Source organism: Muntiacus reevesi, chromosome 10 (genome assembly GCF_963930625.1).
Source record: "Muntiacus reevesi chromosome 10, mMunRee1.1, whole genome shotgun sequence".
In the NCBI taxonomy this organism is placed as follows: Eukaryota; Metazoa; Chordata; class Mammalia; order Artiodactyla; family Cervidae; genus Muntiacus; species Muntiacus reevesi.
In genome coordinates, this window is record NC_089258.1 from 16,904,245 (window position 1) to 16,923,193 (window position 18,949).

The window sequence follows — 18,949 nt, forward strand, 5'->3', positions numbered from 1 at the left end:
GTAGGGTAAGTTAAACAAAAGGAAGCTTACTGGAGTACTTTCGGTTTTGCTGTTTCTTCTCATGACCTGGAATCTTCTAGTCTTGTTTATTTAATTAAGTGATATATCCTCAGTTTTTAAAATGTGTGCAGACACTTTCAAGTGTGTTTTCTCCCCTCTGGGTCCAGAGCCTCAGCATTGTTCCTAAATAGGTCGTCTCCATCTCTCTAACAGAATAAGTCACTTCTTCTGAAAATGTGACTCGCTTGGCAGCTTCCTCACCCTGTGTCTTGGGTGCATGCACCTATACCCCTCACCTTGCCAGTGGTCTCTTCCCTGGGCACTTCTAGGCAACTCAACCAGAGATGTCACTTTTCTTGATACTAGCCCAATCTGGGGCCAGGAAGATGTGACAAAACTGGGATTTGCTGGCAGTTTACTTCCAAACTGCCATTCCTGATTAGAATGTTTTTAAAATTTTCTTTTTATAACAGTTTTATTGAGATACAATCACATGTCATAAAATTTACCCCTTTAAAATACAATTCAGGGCTTCCGAGGTGGCTCAGTGGTAAAGAATCCACCTGCCAGTGCAGGAGATGCAAGAGACGTGGGTTCAATCCCTGGGGTGGGAAGATCCCCTGGAGAAGCAAGTAGCAATTCACTCCAGTATTCTTGCCTGAAAAACTCCATCAATAGAGGACCCTAGTGGGCTACAGTCCATGAAGTTGCAAAAAGTCGGGCACAACTGAGTGAGCATGTACGCAAAATGTATAATTCAACGGTTTTTAGCTTTCACAAAGTTTATGCATCTATCATCACTGTCTGATTTTAAAGTACTTTCATTCCCCCGAAAAGAAACCCAGTACCTCACCTGCTAGCAGTCACTTCCTACTTCTCTCCGTCCTCCACCCCTTGACAACCACTAGTCTACTTTTTTCTCTATGAATTTGCCTCTTCTGGACATTTCATATAAGTGGAATTATATGACCTTTTGTGTCTGGCTTCTTTCATTGAGCATTTTTTCCCCCCAAGGTTCAGTCACATTGCTGCATGTATCAGTACTTCATTTTTTTTAATGGCCAAATAACAATCTGTTGTGTGGGTATACCTACCACATTCAATCTGTTCATCAGTCAATGGACATTCAAGTTGTTAGCCACAGTTTGGCTATTGTAATGCTGCTGTGAATATTCAGGTACAAGTGTTTGTATAGACATGTTTTCATTTCTCTCAGGTGTATACCTTGGACCGGAATTGCTGGTCATCTAGTAATTCTATGCTTAACTTTTTGAGGTACCGTTTTCCGTAGCAGCTACACTGTTCACACTTACCAGCGATGTGTGAGGGTTCTGACTTTTCCATGTCCTCACCAACACTTGTCTCTTTTATTTCTAATTGTCACAGTGGATATGTCATAGTGGATGTGATATGGTTTTGATTTGCATTTCTCTGATTACTAATGATGTTGAACACCCTTCCTTTGCTCACTGTCCATTTGTATACCTTCTTTGGATAAAGATCTATTCATATCTTTTGTCCATTGAAAAAAATTTTTTATTGGGTATATGAGTTTGTTTTTTTAAAAATATATTCTGGAATGTAAGTCCTTATCAGATACATAATTTGCAAACACTTCCTCGCTTTTTGTGGGTTGTCTTTTCACTTTCATGATGGTGTCCTTTGATAACTCTTTAGAGACTCAGGCACGGTCATGTACTAGAGTTTACCCACAGATAACTTGGCTGCATATTCTTTCTTTGTCTCCAGTGGTGTCTACTATACTGCAGCCTTCTACGCCGAGTCATACACTGGGTCTTCTCCCAGAAGAGCTCTGATTCCTATCTTACACTTAATATCCTTTTGTCTCTGTTGCTTCTATCTTTAGTAGTCTCATAAGCTGACACTTCGTTCTTTCACCCACCCTGGGGCTGTCTGCCCATTTACTCACTGTTTCTTTCTTCCCTAGCTGGCCTGGACCTCTTGATGGGTCATCTTGAACCAGGTGTACCAGCATCACCCTTCTGTTGCTCCTTCTTCCATCTCACCCATCCAGCAGACTTCTCCACCCTAGATAGGTACTATCTAGAGAAGATCTTGAGAACCACACAGCTGATGGATGCCACTGCACATTTATGATCTAAGTTAAAGAAGGATCTAAATAAATGAGGAAATGTATGTGTTTATGGTTCAAAAGACTGTTATATAGATTTACTACATCCTCATCAAAATCCACCCTGTAGAAGGGAACAGGTACCCACTCCAGTATTCTGGCTTGGAGAATTCCGTGGGCTCTATTGTCGATGGGGTTGCAAAGAGTCAGACACGACTGAATGACTTTCACTTCACTTTCACATCAAAATCCAAGCAAGCTTTGTTTTAAAGTGGAAATTGAAAAGCTGGTTTTAAAATTCATGTGGAACTGCAAAGCACCTAGAATAGCAACAAAGATGTTGAAAAGAAAGAACAAATTTGAAGGACTTAGTGTTACCTAATTTCAGTATGACTTTAAAGCTGTAATAACCAACTCAGTGTAGTACTGACATCAGGGTGTTGAATAGATCAATGGAACAGAGCAGGTTCAGAAATAAACCTGGTAACTAAATGGGGAAGGGTTAGTCTTTATAATAGCTGGATAGTCATATGCAAAAGTTAAAAATATAAAAATTATTCTAGGAGAAAGTAGAAGATCTTTATGACCTGGAGTTAGAGATTTCTTAGTTAAAAGAATGCAAAGCAAGCAACAACAGTGAGAGAAGCTATTTGCACAATATAATTCTTACCAGAGGACTTGTATTCAGAATATATAAAGAACAACACAATAATAAGATATACAACCCAACAACAAAGAAAAAGATGGGCAAAATTTTGAACAAATATTTTACAGAATATTCAGTAAGCACACAAGGAGATGCTCCATGCCATTAGGTGATGCAGATTAAAACCACCATGAGCTGCGCTACTGACCACTAGAATGGGCAAAATTAAGGAGACAGATGATGAGAAGTGTCAGCGCATGTCAGCACCTGCAGCTCTGAGATGTGGCTGTTGGGAAGCAGAATCCAGAATGGTCACTTTGAAAACAATCTGACAAAGTTTCTCACAAAGTTAAACATACACCTGTCATATAACCCAGCAATCCCACTACTAGACATTTGCTCATGAAGAATGAAATCCTCTGTTCATACAAATGATTCAGTCTGAGTCTCCGGGCAACTTTGTCTATTAGTCTCAAAGACACTAGGCAGTAGTCAGCTAGTGAATGGATGAATAAATTGTGGCACAGTCTTACAGTGAAATGCTGATAGCAGAGAAAGGACCAACTGGTTTCTTACAGTATGTATGAATCTTAAAGCATTATCTTCAGTGAAGAGTCAAAAACAAAGGAAATAATTGGTTTTATGTAAAATCCTAGAAAAGGCAAAAGTATAGTGCTAGAAAGCAGGTTAGTGGTTGCCTAGGGCTATGATGGGAAGGGGAACAGGAAACTGTTTGAGGTGATGGAAAAATTGTATATCATAATTGTGGTAGCTTCTCTAATTGGAGAAGGAAATGGCAACCCATTGCAGTACTCTTGCCGGGATAATCCCACGAACACAGGGGGCCTGGCAGGCTACAGTCCATGGGGTCACAAAGAGCCGAACATGATTGAGTGACTGAGCATGTGTTACACTAACGTATGCATTTGTCGGAGCTCAGTGAATTATCTGCCTAAAATTGGTGAATTTTACTGTAAGTAAAATATCTCAGTAAAACTGATATTTAAAATTATGGTCTCCAACTTCAATCAAGCTATCAATATCAACAGTTAATCTTTTTATTCTCTTTAATATTTATCTTAAACATTGATCATGTTTATAGAGAGGTCCTTCGTCTAAGGATGATGAGAGTCCTTAGCATCTTGTTGCCCTTTTTGCCTTCTTCTTCATCCAGGCTCACTTTACTTCCCTTTTCCAGCCTGAGACTGGACTATCCTGACATTGTTGAGCCCGTGTCACTGAATGCATCCGGGGAGCCCTTCCTTGCCTCATTCGGTCACCTCCTTGCTCCTGTGTAGACACTGCCTCTTTGGGTCCTTGATCCTCAGTTTGTAAATGTGGTCTAGTCTCCCATGTTCTCCTAACTCTCTTTTCTCATCCTCGAATCTTCCAAGGGCAATCTTCCACAGTGTCCCCAACAGCTTAACCCATCCTCACTGCCCGCTGTGCCCCTCCCCATCTATTTCTAGCAGACACAGGAGGGTCTTTGTCCAAGGCTGTGGATTTGACAAATGATTTGTCAAATGATTTTCAACCTGTTTGGAGCATTTGACAGTGTCAGTTCTCCTGTTCTCTTCACCCCTCTGGGAAATTCCTGCCTTGATTCCAAGACCCCAACTTCATTCTGTATTCCTTATTTCTGCATCCTTTCCTTGACTCTCCTGTGAGCTGGCTTCCCTTGATTGCATATGCATTCCCTAGGGTCCATCTGTACCTTGCTGTGATCCTCACACTTTCTTTCTGGCATGTCTCATTTGCCTTTAAGGCTATAAGTACTATCTCTGTGTTGATGATTCTCCAGTGTACTTCTTCACTGAGACCCCTTCCTTGAACTGCAGTGTGTGTCCTACTAAGTCATTTCCACTTGGGCATTCCACCTGTGCACCAAATTTGATGTTTCTAAAAATGTCATCACCCTGCCTAAATGGTTTTGTCTTCCTGTGTTATGTTTCTCAGCTAGTGATACCACTGTCCCTGTCGTCATCTGGTTAGAAATTGGGAGTTATGTTTGATTCTTCCTCTCGCTGGGTCTAACTCATCTGACCTTTCACAACTTGCTCATCCTAGCCTTCTCTGCCACCTGTGCTGTTGTTGCTTGAGTTTGAGCAGGAGCTGCTAATGTTCCCTCCTTTGTTCCTTTGCCTTCCTGCCCATCCTCCACATGTCTGACACCAGGCCTGATCTCATACCTCCCCTGTTGACAGTCTTTCTGTAACTCCTTTCATCAGCAACAGGAGTTTGGATTTCATAGATCTCTTTGGGGGGGGGGGAGGGGAGTTGGGAGGGCTACTGTTGTGTTGCCAACTTCTAATTTTTCTAAATAAGAATGTTAGAAGAATAAGGAGCTTACTCTCGACCATCATTTTACAGAAAAGGACATTTAATGCTAAAAGAGGCATAACTTAGGAGACGACTAGGCCAGAGTGTGGTGGTCAAGTGTGCGGTCTGCGGGTCGGGTAGAGGCCCAGCTACTCACCTTGTTGACTCCTATGGGTGCCTTACTCAGCTTCTGTCAAATGGGAAGTACATTTAAGAGTGCACCTCACAGCGTTGTTTTGTGGATTAAATGAAGTGATGCGTGCCAAGAGCAGTGTGTGGCATACAGTCTAGAGGAACTCAGTCATAGGACTTTGCAGCCCCAGCTGGATGCAGACACTTCTGCAGGAGGGAACCCGAGCCTGCCTGCCTTTCCATCAGAGCCTCCGGGGACCCTTGCTCACAACATGTGATGGAACTTTTCATTGTTTACAGTTAACACTTTAAATTCAAATCTGTTGAAGTCTTCGGTATGTCTGTATAACAGTTTCCATGTGCAGGGCTCTCGTTTAGCTTTGTGTGTGATTAATTCCATTTTAACATTCTTTTCAAGCTTGATGGCGCTAATGGTAAAGAACCTGCCTGCCAATGCAGTACACGAATGAGATGTGGGTTCGATCCTTTGGTCAGGAAGATCCTGTAGAGGAGGGCATGTCATCCACTCCAGTGTTCTTGCCTGGAGAAGCCCATGAACAGAGAAGCCTGGTGGGCTATGGTCCGTAGGATCACAAAGAGTTGGACATGACTGAAGCGACCTAGCATGCATGCATGTACAAGATATTGATTCATGTCATAACTTTTCAAGAATCTCAAGGCATAGCCACTGGTAGTTACCTGTGATTATAGTGTTTAAATGTTTTCCTTACTCTTGACTCTTCTAGAAACTACTAGGCTTCAGGGTGTGTTCAGTAATGCAATGGTTAGAGGGCTTATTACAACAAACTGCCTTAGCCCCCTCACATAACTCTTTTCATTGGTCTGGGGGCGCCAAGGCTTCGCTCAGTTGGATCTCAGGGCTATGCCTTGAGAATCACAAAGGATGCAGAAACCTTTCTGCCTCCTCAGCTGGGCCATGATTTTCCTCCAGGCTGTCTTCTGAGGTCTCTTTTGGAGTTTGGTCAGCATTTTTTTCCCCCAATGAGAGTGTGAGCTTCTTGAAGTCGAGTACTGGGGAACTGCTCCATATTCTTGTTTCTAGAATAATGCCTTACTCACAAGTGAATGTTGATTGAATCAGGTTTCTAGTTTTCTTCCTGAAAATTGCCAAAATTTGGCAAAATTGCCAAAATCATTTCCATGTTGCTGTTTTCCAAATGGCAGTGAAGTGGGTCAAGTTCTTCTGCTTCAGCAATGATATTATGTGCAAATTGTGTTCATACTGAGTTTCATTTAAAAAGCAGTTAAGAGATAGTTTGGGAGCAGTAGCACCAACAGTCTCAGAGGAAGATGTGGCTGCTCACCCTGAGCTAGATTTGGAAGGCTGGATTGGGAATGAAGCTGGGGGAACGAGGAGGGGATGAGGTGTGAGGGAAGAGTCTGGGCCATGGGAAATTATAAAGGATACAGTTGACGGTGGTGTTAAATTAGCCGCTCAGAAGGATTCAGGGGCCCTCTAATGACAGGATCTGTTCACTTCAAGGATTATATAGCCTTAGTGTTGTAGAAGGTAGGAGTAGAGAAGACAAGGAGATCCATAGGAGCAAAAGCAACAGATTGTCCTTTTCATTTGAGGTGGGATGGGGCAGTGTGTGGCTGCCCAGTCTGTTGTGCATCCCCTGGGAGAGGCTGCCTGCACCACCCCATTAGCTCTCAACTCCTGGAGAAAAGCCCTTTTCATATTGTGGACATTTTTATTTCTAATAAACTCTTGTTCTCACTATGCTAGTTGTCATCTGTTCTCTATATAAACTCTTTCTGCAATGGCTGGCTTTTCCAGTACTCTGTGCAGCATAACGAGGTCACCATAGACTTTCAGACTGCCAAGGGGTGTTCTGAGGCCAGCTAGCCTCGAACTGTAGTCAGAGACAGAAGGTTGAGGCCCAGAGAAGGGGGTGTCCAGGGGCCTCAAGTCTGGGGCCATTGCAGGCTGTTCCCTTCCCTGTAGTGTGTGCTCACTGAGAGTGAAGTGTTGATGGTAGGAGGGCTCAGGGTTTCTCTTCTGGCTTCTCATTCCTGGGGCCGCCAGCAGCTGGCCCTCCTCCCTGCCCTGGCTGTGGGGCTGTTAAACACCCCAAAAGACAGAGAGTGGACAAAACTTCCATTTCTCCCAGACTGACTGGAATGTGCTGTTCCAGGGACCTCTTCACCGTGGAGCATGTGTATGTCAATAGTTTTTCATTCTATACAGGGGGAGTTGGGTTTCTAGGAATGTGCTTGTGGTCCGCAGCTATGGACATCTTACTAGTTCCCTGGAGTTCATTATGATGGGATTGACCTTTATCAAACACTGACCAGAACAAGGAGACAAACCCTCTAGGAGACAGAGCAGCTAACATTTTTCAAACATGGAAAACATTGTTTTAACAAAAAGATTGCTTTTCCAAAATGAAATTGAATATACTCTTGTGTGTTTGAAAATTTGTGTGATACTGTAATAGTGTAAGTATCTTATTTTTCCAGAGGTTCTTCCATTCTGTTTATGTTGAGTTTCTCTGATTTTCTTCTTTTGTTTTTTCTTTCAGTTTTTCCTCTATTATTTATGTTTGGTGTCTTAAAACATCACAGAGTTAATAATCTTACAGTTATAGAGATCACAACCAAAGTGGGTCTCACTGGGCTAAAAGCAAGGTGTGAGAGGGCCACGTTTCTTCTGGAAGCTCCAGGGAGAGTGTTTCCTGCCTTTTTAGCTTCTGTAGGTGCTGTATTCTATGGCTCATGACCCTTCTTCCATCATCAAAGCCATCAATGGCCAATAGGGTCCTGCGCTCCCTCATGTATGAAACCTGCTCCTCTGCCTTCCTTTCTACATTAGAGGATCTGTGATGACATTGGACCCATCTGCATCATCCAGGGTAACAGCCTGGCCTGAGGTTAGCAGTCTGCCCACCTCTTCCCTCCTGCTGTGTGACTTACCACATTTATAGGTGTGGCGGGCAGGAGTGCACAGCTCTGAAACCACAACATTGGCCTTTAGAAGTTTTTGCCATCTTATTTATCTTGATGATCTCTGTGACTAAACAGGACATAAAACATCATTTTATATAATCATTAAATTAAAAATTTTATAAGCAAAGTTCATATGTGATTCATCTTTGTTTCAAAGAATATGGGCATACCTTAATTTTGCTAAATCAAGGTATCTTTCTTCTTCTTTTTTTTTTTTTTTAGTTTTCATGAAAAAGTCCAAAAGAAACCTTTTTAAAAAAAAATTTCCTTACTTACCATTTCCTGGTGTCAAGTGTAAAATATTCCTACACTTTATTCCGTGTGTCTTTCACCAGATGTGTCCCTCAGCACTCAGGGATACTGTTTGCCATCCATTCCGAGCTGACCTTGGCTCTTTTAGTGGACTCGGGAGCTTGGGGCTGTATAGCCTTCTGCTGTGCTCACATGAGCAGGTTGCAGACATCTCTGAAGTGATGGAAGGCTGTCAGATGCTTTTTAACATAGTCAGGTTGAAGCCGCTGAGTTGTATTTCAAAAGTTGAAAGGTAGATCCAGGGCTTAACCCTTAGACTTTCAAAGTCTTAGGGACGAGAACTTACAAATGGATAATAAGCAGGCCCTTCTAAGGAAAGCATTACCTGTAGTTTCTGGGCCCTGTGTTTGGAATTAGTGTATTGACATGTGTGCTTGTTTTCTTAGGTCCGGGCCCACCAGCTGGTCTTACCACCGTGCGATGTGGTGATCAAGGCTGTGGCTGACTATGTCCGCAACATCCAGGATACCTCGGACTTGGACGCCATAGCTAAAGATGTTTTCCAGCATTCTCAGGTAGAAATGCAAGCTCTTGGGTAGTGCTTCGTGCTCTGGTGTGTGCTGAATTTGGAAGGGTCTTGAGAGGCACACACCAGCCATGCCCAGGAGTGCTTCCAGCTGTCAGGCCTCGGTGCCAGCCAGGAGGGCTGGCCCCTCACCTAGCTTCTTCTCCGGCCTCCCCTCCGGCCTGCACAGAGGCAGACAAATAGTAAGGCCTCTGCTGCTCCTAGATCCTCCATCATAATTCAGTGGGATTTCTACTAAGACAGACGGATCAAATGGGCAGACAGAATTGTGGATCTGATTTGTCCACCCCTCCAGGTGATGGTCAGGGATTTCTTCTTCCTTTTTTGAAAAGTAAGAAATTCAAGGGAGGTTGGACTTTAATGGAAGTGATGAAGTTTGTGTGACTTCCTGTTTGGTCTCTGAAGAGCTGAAATTGTACCTCCACTTTACTAGAGATGGAAAGTAAACCTTTGCAGGTAGCGTCAGAGACCTTGCAAAGGAAAAGGTGGAGGACTGCATCCCAGAACTCGGGTCTCCTGACTGCCATGTCAGACGCTGATAAGTACAGTGTTCTAAGAGAATTAATGTTTGACTTGTTTCTTTAATGATCATCTGTTGATTTTCCTTAAAGGTTTTAATGTTTATTCTAAACTCTCCTCTAGCTTTAAAGGCTACAGACTTATACATGTGTTGGATTATATTAATATACACATGACCAGTGGCATACTAATTTACAAATTAGTCTTCCTGCATTTGTTTCAGTCTAGAACAGATGACAAAGTTATTCGATTTAAGAGAGCAATTGGATATTATTCAGCGACTAGCAAGCCTATGGCATTTCACCCACCACATTACCTAGGTAAGTAATTCGAGGCCTCTGTGATGCTAACCATGCATTAACCAAAGAGTTTTAAATATTCAGTCAATAATCTTGTGAGTTTATTGTTTTGAAATAAGATTTCTATCGTTATACAAATAAGTACTAGCAGAACTTCCTGGGCAGATTCAGTAGTAATTTCTGGAAGTGTTGAAAAGCAAAAGAAAACTTTTGAGACTTAAGAGATTGGAAGAGAAAAGGAGGCAGCCATAAGGATCAAGGCTAGCAGTAATGGTGATGGGTAAATCTGTGTCTGTGAGGTGTGGTCTTATAGAGTGCACTAGGGACACAGAAGACCCACCGCATCTTTAGGTGCCTTCAGCACAGTGGATTGATGTCTCCTCTTTGTTGTCTTTTTTGGCAAAAGATCAGATTTCTCTCAGAGAGTTGAAATTGGGGAATTAAAAACAATTGTAAACTGCCTGAAGGCTGCTTGATAGTAAATATCGCATGGGAGGTTGTAAAGCACTAACCCTAAAGTAGCAACCTCCTTCCTAAGTCTGATTGCATTTTTTAGGTTCCAGATCAGTAAAGCTATGAGAAATCATCCTGCCAACTGTTGCTGCAGCTGTGCTTATTTTATATCATTTTATATCAATGAGACTTTTAACTGATTTCATATTAACCCTGTGGTTGAAAATGTTCCTGACAGTGCCCTTTGCATAGTATGCACTCACCCACTTAAGCACGGTGTGACTGTGCGGTGTATGTGGTTGGTGGGGGCGGGGGGGACGACACAGATACAGGTAAGTGCTGGCCTTTGATGACAGTCTCCGTGCGTGGGTAACAACAAGTGCATATGGATTGTGACTGTGGACAAGTGAATATGCTATGTGATCAAGGAGGGTACAGGCCATTTCATCTGATGACCCAGTTCCCCATCATGGGATACCCACCCCCCTGTCCCTAGCCGTTTCTTTTCTTCCCAGCAGTCAGAGTAGTGTTTAAAAATGTCAGTCAGCCTATTCCGTTCCTCTCATGCTTGTAACGAACTCCCAGCTGCATGCCTGCTTCCTGCCCCCACATCAAGCTCCTTCTCTTGCTGACCTCTGCCCCTCACCCTCCAGGCTCCGCCTTCTTTCCTGGGTGAAATGTACCACACTGGCTCCTGCTGTGGGGTCTCGGCACTGGCTGTGGGCCTGGAGCTCTCTTCCTGACTTCCTGGGCCCAGGGCATTCCCATTTCTGTTGTCCAGGCTTCACTGTCACCTTTCTTGGCTCCACTAGGCCATCCTGTCAAGTGATTTTCTGCACATCCAGACACGCCCTCCCAACGCCTAAGAATGTCAGGGGTCCAGGGATGGACAACCCCAGGGTCTCAGCTGCCACCTTCATCCTTTACAAGAGTGGGGAGATATTTGCCCAAATGACTTAATCCATGAAGAGCTGCTGAATCAGGAAAGTGAAATGATTAGATGTAACTTAAGGTTACTCTTGGAAAGGCAGACAGGGAGCGCTGGGCGGGGGAACTAGATACCACGTGTCGCTTCAGTGAAGGTGAGATGTAACAGGGGCAGGTTGCAGTGGCTGCGTTTTACTGCTGGCACGGGAATAGATGCTGTAGAGACAGGTGAGTGGCCGGGGTACTGATGCCAGGTTGTGGACATCTCTTTTCCATTGTCTCCTGGCTTCGTTTTTCCTGTTTTATTAAAATGGGATACTTATGTTAATATTAAAAGGGCAAATATAGGTAAAGTGTTTTAATGAGTGCTTGTTACAAGCAGATACTGTCATTTTTATTCTTGTAGGAAGAATGTCTGGCAAAAGCTCTGAATGTTGAATGATCAGATAGCCTAAAAGAAGTTAACACAAAGACGTACTTGGTTCCTCATATATCTGTAGTGATGTTCTAGTCCTCATATGACAGTTGTGCTTTAAACATTCATTGTAATATACTTGGGACCGGGCTTCCCAGGTGGCTCATTTTGGTAAAGAATCCGCCTCCAGTGCAAGAGATATAGGAAACTCAGATTTGACCCTGGGTTCTAAATATCCCCTGGAGGAGGAAATGGCAACCCACTCCAGTATTCTTGCCTGGAGAATCCAATGGACAGAGGAGGCTGACGGGCTACCATCCATGGGGTTATGCAGAATTGAATATGACTGAAGTGACTGAGCATGCACGTGTAGTTGGGACTAGAGCATTTATTAGAGAAGGAAAATAGATGGGAGAAGGAGAGAGACATGATAGATTGACTTACCATTTGGCATTTACCTGAGCTGATAACAGTTTGAAAGATGTTCTGAAGAGGAAGATGAGTTTTAAATTAGGTTTAAATTTGAGCTTCTTAAAAATATTTGCTGTTCTATAAAGTGCTTTCTTGTTCTTATTAAATCATCAAAGGACATTATGGGGTAAGTATTTTATAAAAGAAGTTAATACTCTTAAAATTCTCTTTCACTTTCACTCAGTGGTTTATGAAGAACAGTGGTGTAATTGGTAAAGAACTGGGGATATTTAGAGTGATGTTCTCAAGCAGGTTAATGTAGGTGATAACCACCTACAACATCCTTCTATAAAGCATTTCCTTTTGCTTCTGACTATTGCAATAAGCTTAATTGTACAGCAAGGGACTTAACAAAGCACAGGCACAGATACTTTGGGGCAGTGTAGAGTTCAGTGTATGACCATATACTGACCTTGAGAGAGGGTGAGGCAAGATTGGGAAGGAAGGTTTATTTCAAGCAGAACCAGCAGAATCAGATAAATGTAAAAATCACTCCTATTTTTTTTTTATTTTTCTGGTAAGTATAAAGAAACAAAAGTATCTGGAAATAGTGCTCACTGATTTTTGTCTACATGTGCTGTTGTTGTTTAATCACCGACTCTTTGCAACCCCATGGTCTGTAGCATGCCAGGCCTCCCTGTTCTTCACCATCTCCTGAAGTTTACCTAAGTTCATGTCCATTGCATCAGTAATGCCATCCAGCTGTCTCATCCTCTGATGCCTTCTCTTCCTTCTGCCCTCAGTCTTTCCCAGCATCAGGAACTTTTCCAGTGAGTCGGCTATTTGTACCAGGTGGCCGGAATCCTAGAGCTTCAGCTTCAGCATCAGTCCTTCGGATGAGTTTTCAGGGTTGATTTCCCTTAAGATTGAGTGGTTTGATCTCTTTGCTGTCCAGGAGACTCTCAAGAGTCTTCTCTAGGACCACAGTTTGAAGGCATCAATTCTTTGGTGCTCTTCCTTCTTTATGGTCCAGCTCTCACAATCATACACGACCACTGGAAAGACCATAACCTTGACTGTATGGAACTGTGTTGGCAAAGTGATGTCCTTGCTTTCAACACACTGTCTAGGTTTGTCATAGCTTTCCTGCCAAGAAGCGGTCGTCTTCCAGTTTCATGGCTGCAGTCACCATCTGCAGTGATTTTAGAGCCCACAAAAAGGAAATCTGTCACTACTTTGACCTTTTACCCTTCTATTTGCCATGAAGTAATGGGGCCGGGATCTTAGTTTTTCAAATATTTAGTTTTAAGCTGGCTTTTTCACTCTCCTCCCCCGTCTTCACAAGAGAGTCTTTAGTTCTATTTCGCTTTCTGTTGTTAGAGTGATGTCATCCGCATATCTGAGGTTGTTGGTGTTTCTCCTGCCTATCTTGATTCCAGCTTGTAACTCATACAGCCCGGCATTTCTCATGATGTGCTCAGCGAATAGGTTAAATAAGCAGAGTGACAGCAGACAGCCCTGTCGTACTCCTTTCTCAATCATGAACCAATCAGTTTGTTCCGTACAGAATTTTAACTTGCTTCTTGACCCACATACAGGTTTCTCAGGAGACAGGTAAGATGGTTTGGTATTCCCATCTCTTTAAGAGTTTTCCATAGTTTGTTATGATCTACACAGTCAAAGGCTTTAGGTAGATGCTTTTCTGGTGATCCCTTGCTTTTTCTGTGATACAGTGGATGTTGACAATTTGATCTCTGGTTCCTCTGTCTTTTTTAAACCCCGCTTGGACATGTGAAAGTTCATTGTTCGTGTAATGCTAAAGCCTAGCATGCAAGATTTTAAGTATGACCTCACTATCATGAGACTTCCCTGGTGGCTTAGCTGGTAAAGAATCCACCTGCAATGCGGGAGACCTGGGTTGGAAAGATCCCCTGGAGAAGGGAAAGGCTACCCACTCCAGAATTTCATGAACTGTATAGTTCATGGGGTTGCAAAGAGTCAAACAGGACTGAGTGACTTTCATTTTTACTTTACTAGCATGGGAGATGAGTGCAGTTGTCTGATGGTTTGAACATTAGTACTACGCTTCTTGGGAATTGGGATGAGGATTGACCTTTTCCAGTCCTGTGGTCACTGCTGGATCTTCCAGATTTGCTGACATATTGAGTGCAGCATGTTGATAGCATCATCCTTCAGGGTGTTGAATAGCTCTACTGGAATTCCATCACATCCATTAGCTTTATTGACAGCAGTGCTTCCTAAGACCCACTTAACTTCACACTCCAGAATGTCTGGCTGTGGGTGACAGACCACACCATCATAGTTATTGAGTTCATTAAGATTTTTTTTTTTGTACAGTTCTTCCATGTATTCCTTTCATCTCTTCTTGATCTCTTCAGCATCTACTAGGTCTCTACCATTTCTGTCCTTTATTGTGCCCATCTTTGGGCGAAATGTTCCCTTGATATTTCCAGTTTTCCTGAAGAGATTTCTCATCTTTTCTCTTCTGTTATTTTCCTCTATTTTTATGCACTATTCATTGAAGAAGGCCTTCTTGTCTCTCCTTGCTATTCTTTGGAACTCTGCATTTAGATGGATGTACCTTTCCCTTTCTCCCTTGCTTTTCACTTCTGTCTTCAGCTATTTGTAAAGCCTCCTTGGCTTTTGCCTTCTTGCTTTTTTTTTTTCTTTGCAGGGATCCTCTAAATGAAGAGTGATGACTGAAATGGCAATCAGAAGCCTTGAAGAGTTAGGGAAATGCTTTCTTGAGTTAGGGAAATACTTTCTTGGCATGCCACATGAGCACCTAAGACATATTTTCCACAGAAAATATTCCTAAAAGCAGTAGGTTGATCATAAGTGGTCTTTTCAAATCATAGCTCGTTATGTTATTCTACAAGAAAACACACTCAGAATTTCGAACAACCCATAGCAGAACATAACTTTCTTGTTCATTAGAAGCTGTCTCTATTAATCATTTTAGAAACTGGAATATGTGTAGAGTTTTGGAAAAAAATCTTACAGAATCATTGTAGAAGCTCAGGAGTATGACTACTGAGAAGAAAAATGGGGAGAGTTGATTTTATCCCAAGTTCTTAATCTGGCTAGAATTTTAGGTTCTACCACAGAATAGTTTTCAGAATCTTATTTGGCTTCAGGATTCTGTATTTTCAAAAGAAAAACCTTCCTGGCCAGATCCATGTGGACTGGCATTGGGAGGTGACTGCTGAGTCTTACATGCTTTTCCTTCTGAGTCTAGGTAGTTTTCTGCAGGATTGAGGACAAAAACCTCAGACCTCCATACTGGATGGTGTGGAATTTATAGAAGGAAGTGAACATGCTCCTTGTCCCTTTGCTGGGAGGCCTCGTCTGCGTGATGTATACTCCCTTTCTTTTTCCAGTCCACACTGTGTTTATACTGAGGACTCCCAGAAATTATGTATTATAGGTTAAGAGTATATATAATAATGGATATATATAATATCCGCCTGTATTTATTCTATATATTTATGAATTATATCTACTAGGTAGATTTTTTTAAGTAAGTTACAGGTGAGATTAATATTAATTTTTAAGCATTTACTGTATCAGAAACACTGTGTTGGGAATTGGGGATCTAGAGATGAGTATACTTTTTCCCTTTCCATCATTGCATTGAACGTCCACCATCACCAGAGAACCCTCAGTCTAAATATAAGCACAAATAACATATGTCAAAATTGAGTTGTCAGTAGTATTTGGCTCCCTGATTGAACAAGTAGTTCTTAAACCTAACCTGTGCTCCAGAATCTTTGGCAGAGTTAAAGAATAACAAATAACAAATAATGTTAGAGGCCACCTCAAGTCCTTGCATATGAATTTTGTAGGCATGAGCCAATCCTTGTCTATTTGTGAAAAGCCATGCAAATGATACAGAGGCCCACTGCATCAGTAAAAGCATGCAGTGTGTCCTTTTGGCCTTCCTCAGTAAAAAACAGATGAGCTATCCCTGCACACCTACTAGACTAGCCACAGTCCACACACTGTCACCACCAAATGCTGGTGAACTTGTGGGACACAGAGATCCTCACTCCTAGCTGGTAGGAATACAATATGAAGGTAAAGCCACTCTGAAGACATGGTGGCAGTTTCTTACAAACCCGAACATACTCTTACCATAAGATCCAGTAATCCTGCTGCATGGTATTTACCCAAAGGAGCTGAATACTGATGTTCACACAGAAACCTGCACGTAAATGTTTATAGCAGCTTTATTCATAGTTGCCAAGACATGGAAGTAACTAGGATATCCTTAACTAGGTGAATGGATAAATAAACTGCTATATCCAGACAACGGGCTATTATTATCTAGTGCTGAAAAGAGATTGGCTATTTAGCCTTGAAAAGACATGGAAAAACCTTAAATATACATTGAAAGAAGCTAATCTGAAAGGCGATATACTGTTTGATTCCAACTGTGACATTCTGGGAAAGACAAAGCTATGGACACAGTAAGATAGTCAGGAGTTCCAGGGTTGGAGGGTGAGAGAGGAGTGAATAGGCAAAGCATGGAGTATTTGGAGCAGTGAAAATGTAATGCTTTAGTTATGTCATTGTAAATTTGTCCAAACCCACAGAATGCACACCACAAAGAGGAAATCTAATGTGAACTATAGACTTTAGTTAATAGCAATGTATCTAAGCCAGGCTTCAACAGTGCATGAACCGTGAACCTCCAGATGGTCAAGCTGGATTTAGAAAAGGCAGAGGAACCAAAGATCAAATTGCCAACATCTGTTGGATCATCGAAATAGCACAAGAGTTCCAGAAAAACATCTATTTCTGCTTTATTGACTGTGCCAAAGCCTTTGACTGTGTGGATCATAACAAACTGGAAAATTCTTCAAGAGATGGGAATACCAGACCACCTGACCTGCCTCCTGAGAAATCTGTATGCAGGTCAGGAAGCAACAGTTAGAACTGGACATGGAACAACAGACTGATTCCAAATAGGAAAAGGAGGACGTCAAGGCTGTGTATTGTCACCCTGCTTATTTAACTTATATGCAGAGTACATCATGAGAAACGCTGGGCTGGAAGAAGCACAAGCTGGAATCAAGATTGCCGGGAGAAATATCAGTAACCTCAGATATGGAGATGACACCACCCTTATGGCAGAAACGCAAAGAAGAACTAAAGAGCCTCTTGGTGAAAGTGAAAGAGAAGAGTGAAAAAGTTGGCTTAAAGCTCAACATACAGAAAACTAGGATCATGGCATCTGGTCTCATCACTTCATGGCAAATAGATGGGGAAACAGAGGAAACAGTGACAGACTTTATTTTCTTGGGCTCCAAAATCACTGCAGATGGTGACTGCAGCCATGAGATTAAAAGACACTTGCTCCTTGGAAGAAAAGTTATGACCAACCTAAACAGCATATTAAAAAAGCAGAGACATTACTTTGCCAACAAAGGTCAATTTAGTTAAGGCTGTGGTTTTTCCAGTAGTCATGTATGGTTGTGAGAGTTGGACTATAAAGAAAGCTGAGCGCCGAAGAATTGATGCTTTTGAACTGTGGTGTTGAAGAAGACTCTTGAGAGTCCCTTGGACTGCAAGGAGATCCAACCAGTCCATCCTAAAGGAGATTAGTCCTGGGTATTCATTTGAAGGACTGATGTTGAAGCTGAAACTCTAATACTTTGGCTACCTCATGCGAAGAGCTGACTCATTGGAAAAGACTCTGATGCTGGGAAAGACTGAGAGCAGGAGGAGAAGGGGTCGACAGAGGATGAGATGGTTGGATGGCATCATCGAGTCAATGGACATGGGTTTGGGTGGACTCCAGGAGTTGGTGATAGACAGGGAGGCCTGGTGTGCTATGGTTCATGGGGTCACAAAGAGTTGGACACGACTGAGCAACTGAACTGAACTGAACTGAATATATCAATATTGGATCATCAGTTGTAACAAATGTACCATAGTAATGCAAGGTGTGTACTTTGCTTATGTTTTCTATAAAATATAACTCCTCAAAAAATAGTCTATAATAATTTTTTTAAAAAGAGTAGATAAGCTGCTTGATATGTTTACTTCCTACCAGGCACTGTGCTGAGTGTTGAACAAGGTAGTAGACAGGACAGATGTCATTGTTGTCCTTTTAGATGACTGAGATGAGGAATCATACAGGAATGTAACAAGACAGTCAAGGAATACCAGCCTGGTTAAAACAATACTTGATTAAACCAGTGTTTGGTTCTGTTCAATTAAATTAATGTTTAGGTGAGGTTTGAGTGTGAAGTGGGAATTTAGCAAGATTATAATAGAGAGAAAGAATCCATACAGAGGAGACAGAATGTGTAAAGGTTCTGAGGTGGAGGACAGGATGTAGAAGAAACAAGAATGTGGTTGGAACACAGGAAAGCAAGGGAAGGAGTAGTAGGTGATGCTTGTCGGGCTGGAGTGCAGTGGCCATGTAGGACCTTAGACTTTAGACTTACTCTTTGGACCATGAAAGCTCACTGAAGGCTTTTTCACTGTAAAAACTTAAAATTATTTTGAAACTATCATACGCACAGTATATTTGTACAGTAAATAAAACAGACATCAGTGGAGTATTACTAGTATCAGATCCTATCCTTGTCTCTCCGTGGACACATTCCCCTGCACTCCAGCACCGTGAATTTTGTGTTAATGTCTCCTCGCTTTTCTTTATTGTGTCTGTGCCCTGAGTACTAATTAGAGCCGTGGAAATGGGTGGGATTCCTTGGGGAGGTTTTTTGTGGAGGGCACTCTGTAGGGAGGTCTTGAGATAGTGTGCCTCAGGTCGAGGAAAGGGGGTGGAGTTGGGGACACAGGGAGAGCAGTGTAACAGCCAGAGAAGTTGTGGCAGGAACAGTTGTCAGAAGAGGGGAGGAGGAGGTGCCTGCGGCACTCAGAGCTCCCAGACCCC

General features: G+C 42.4%; 1 protein-coding gene across 2 annotated transcripts in view; it reads left to right on the forward strand.

Moving 5' to 3' along the window:
- The window catches only part of FAM120A (family with sequence similarity 120 member A), a 115,793-nt gene that overhangs the window by 35,116 nt on the left and 61,728 nt on the right, over positions 1 to 18,949 (forward strand). For both annotated transcript variants that reach the window (XM_065901533.1, XM_065901534.1), the window contains exons 4-5: positions 8,858 to 8,986; positions 9,740 to 9,836. In XM_065901533.1, coding sequence (XP_065757605.1) covers positions 8,858 to 8,986; positions 9,740 to 9,836 — 226 coding nt within the window. The remainder of the gene's footprint in view (positions 1 to 8,857; positions 8,987 to 9,739; positions 9,837 to 18,949) is intronic.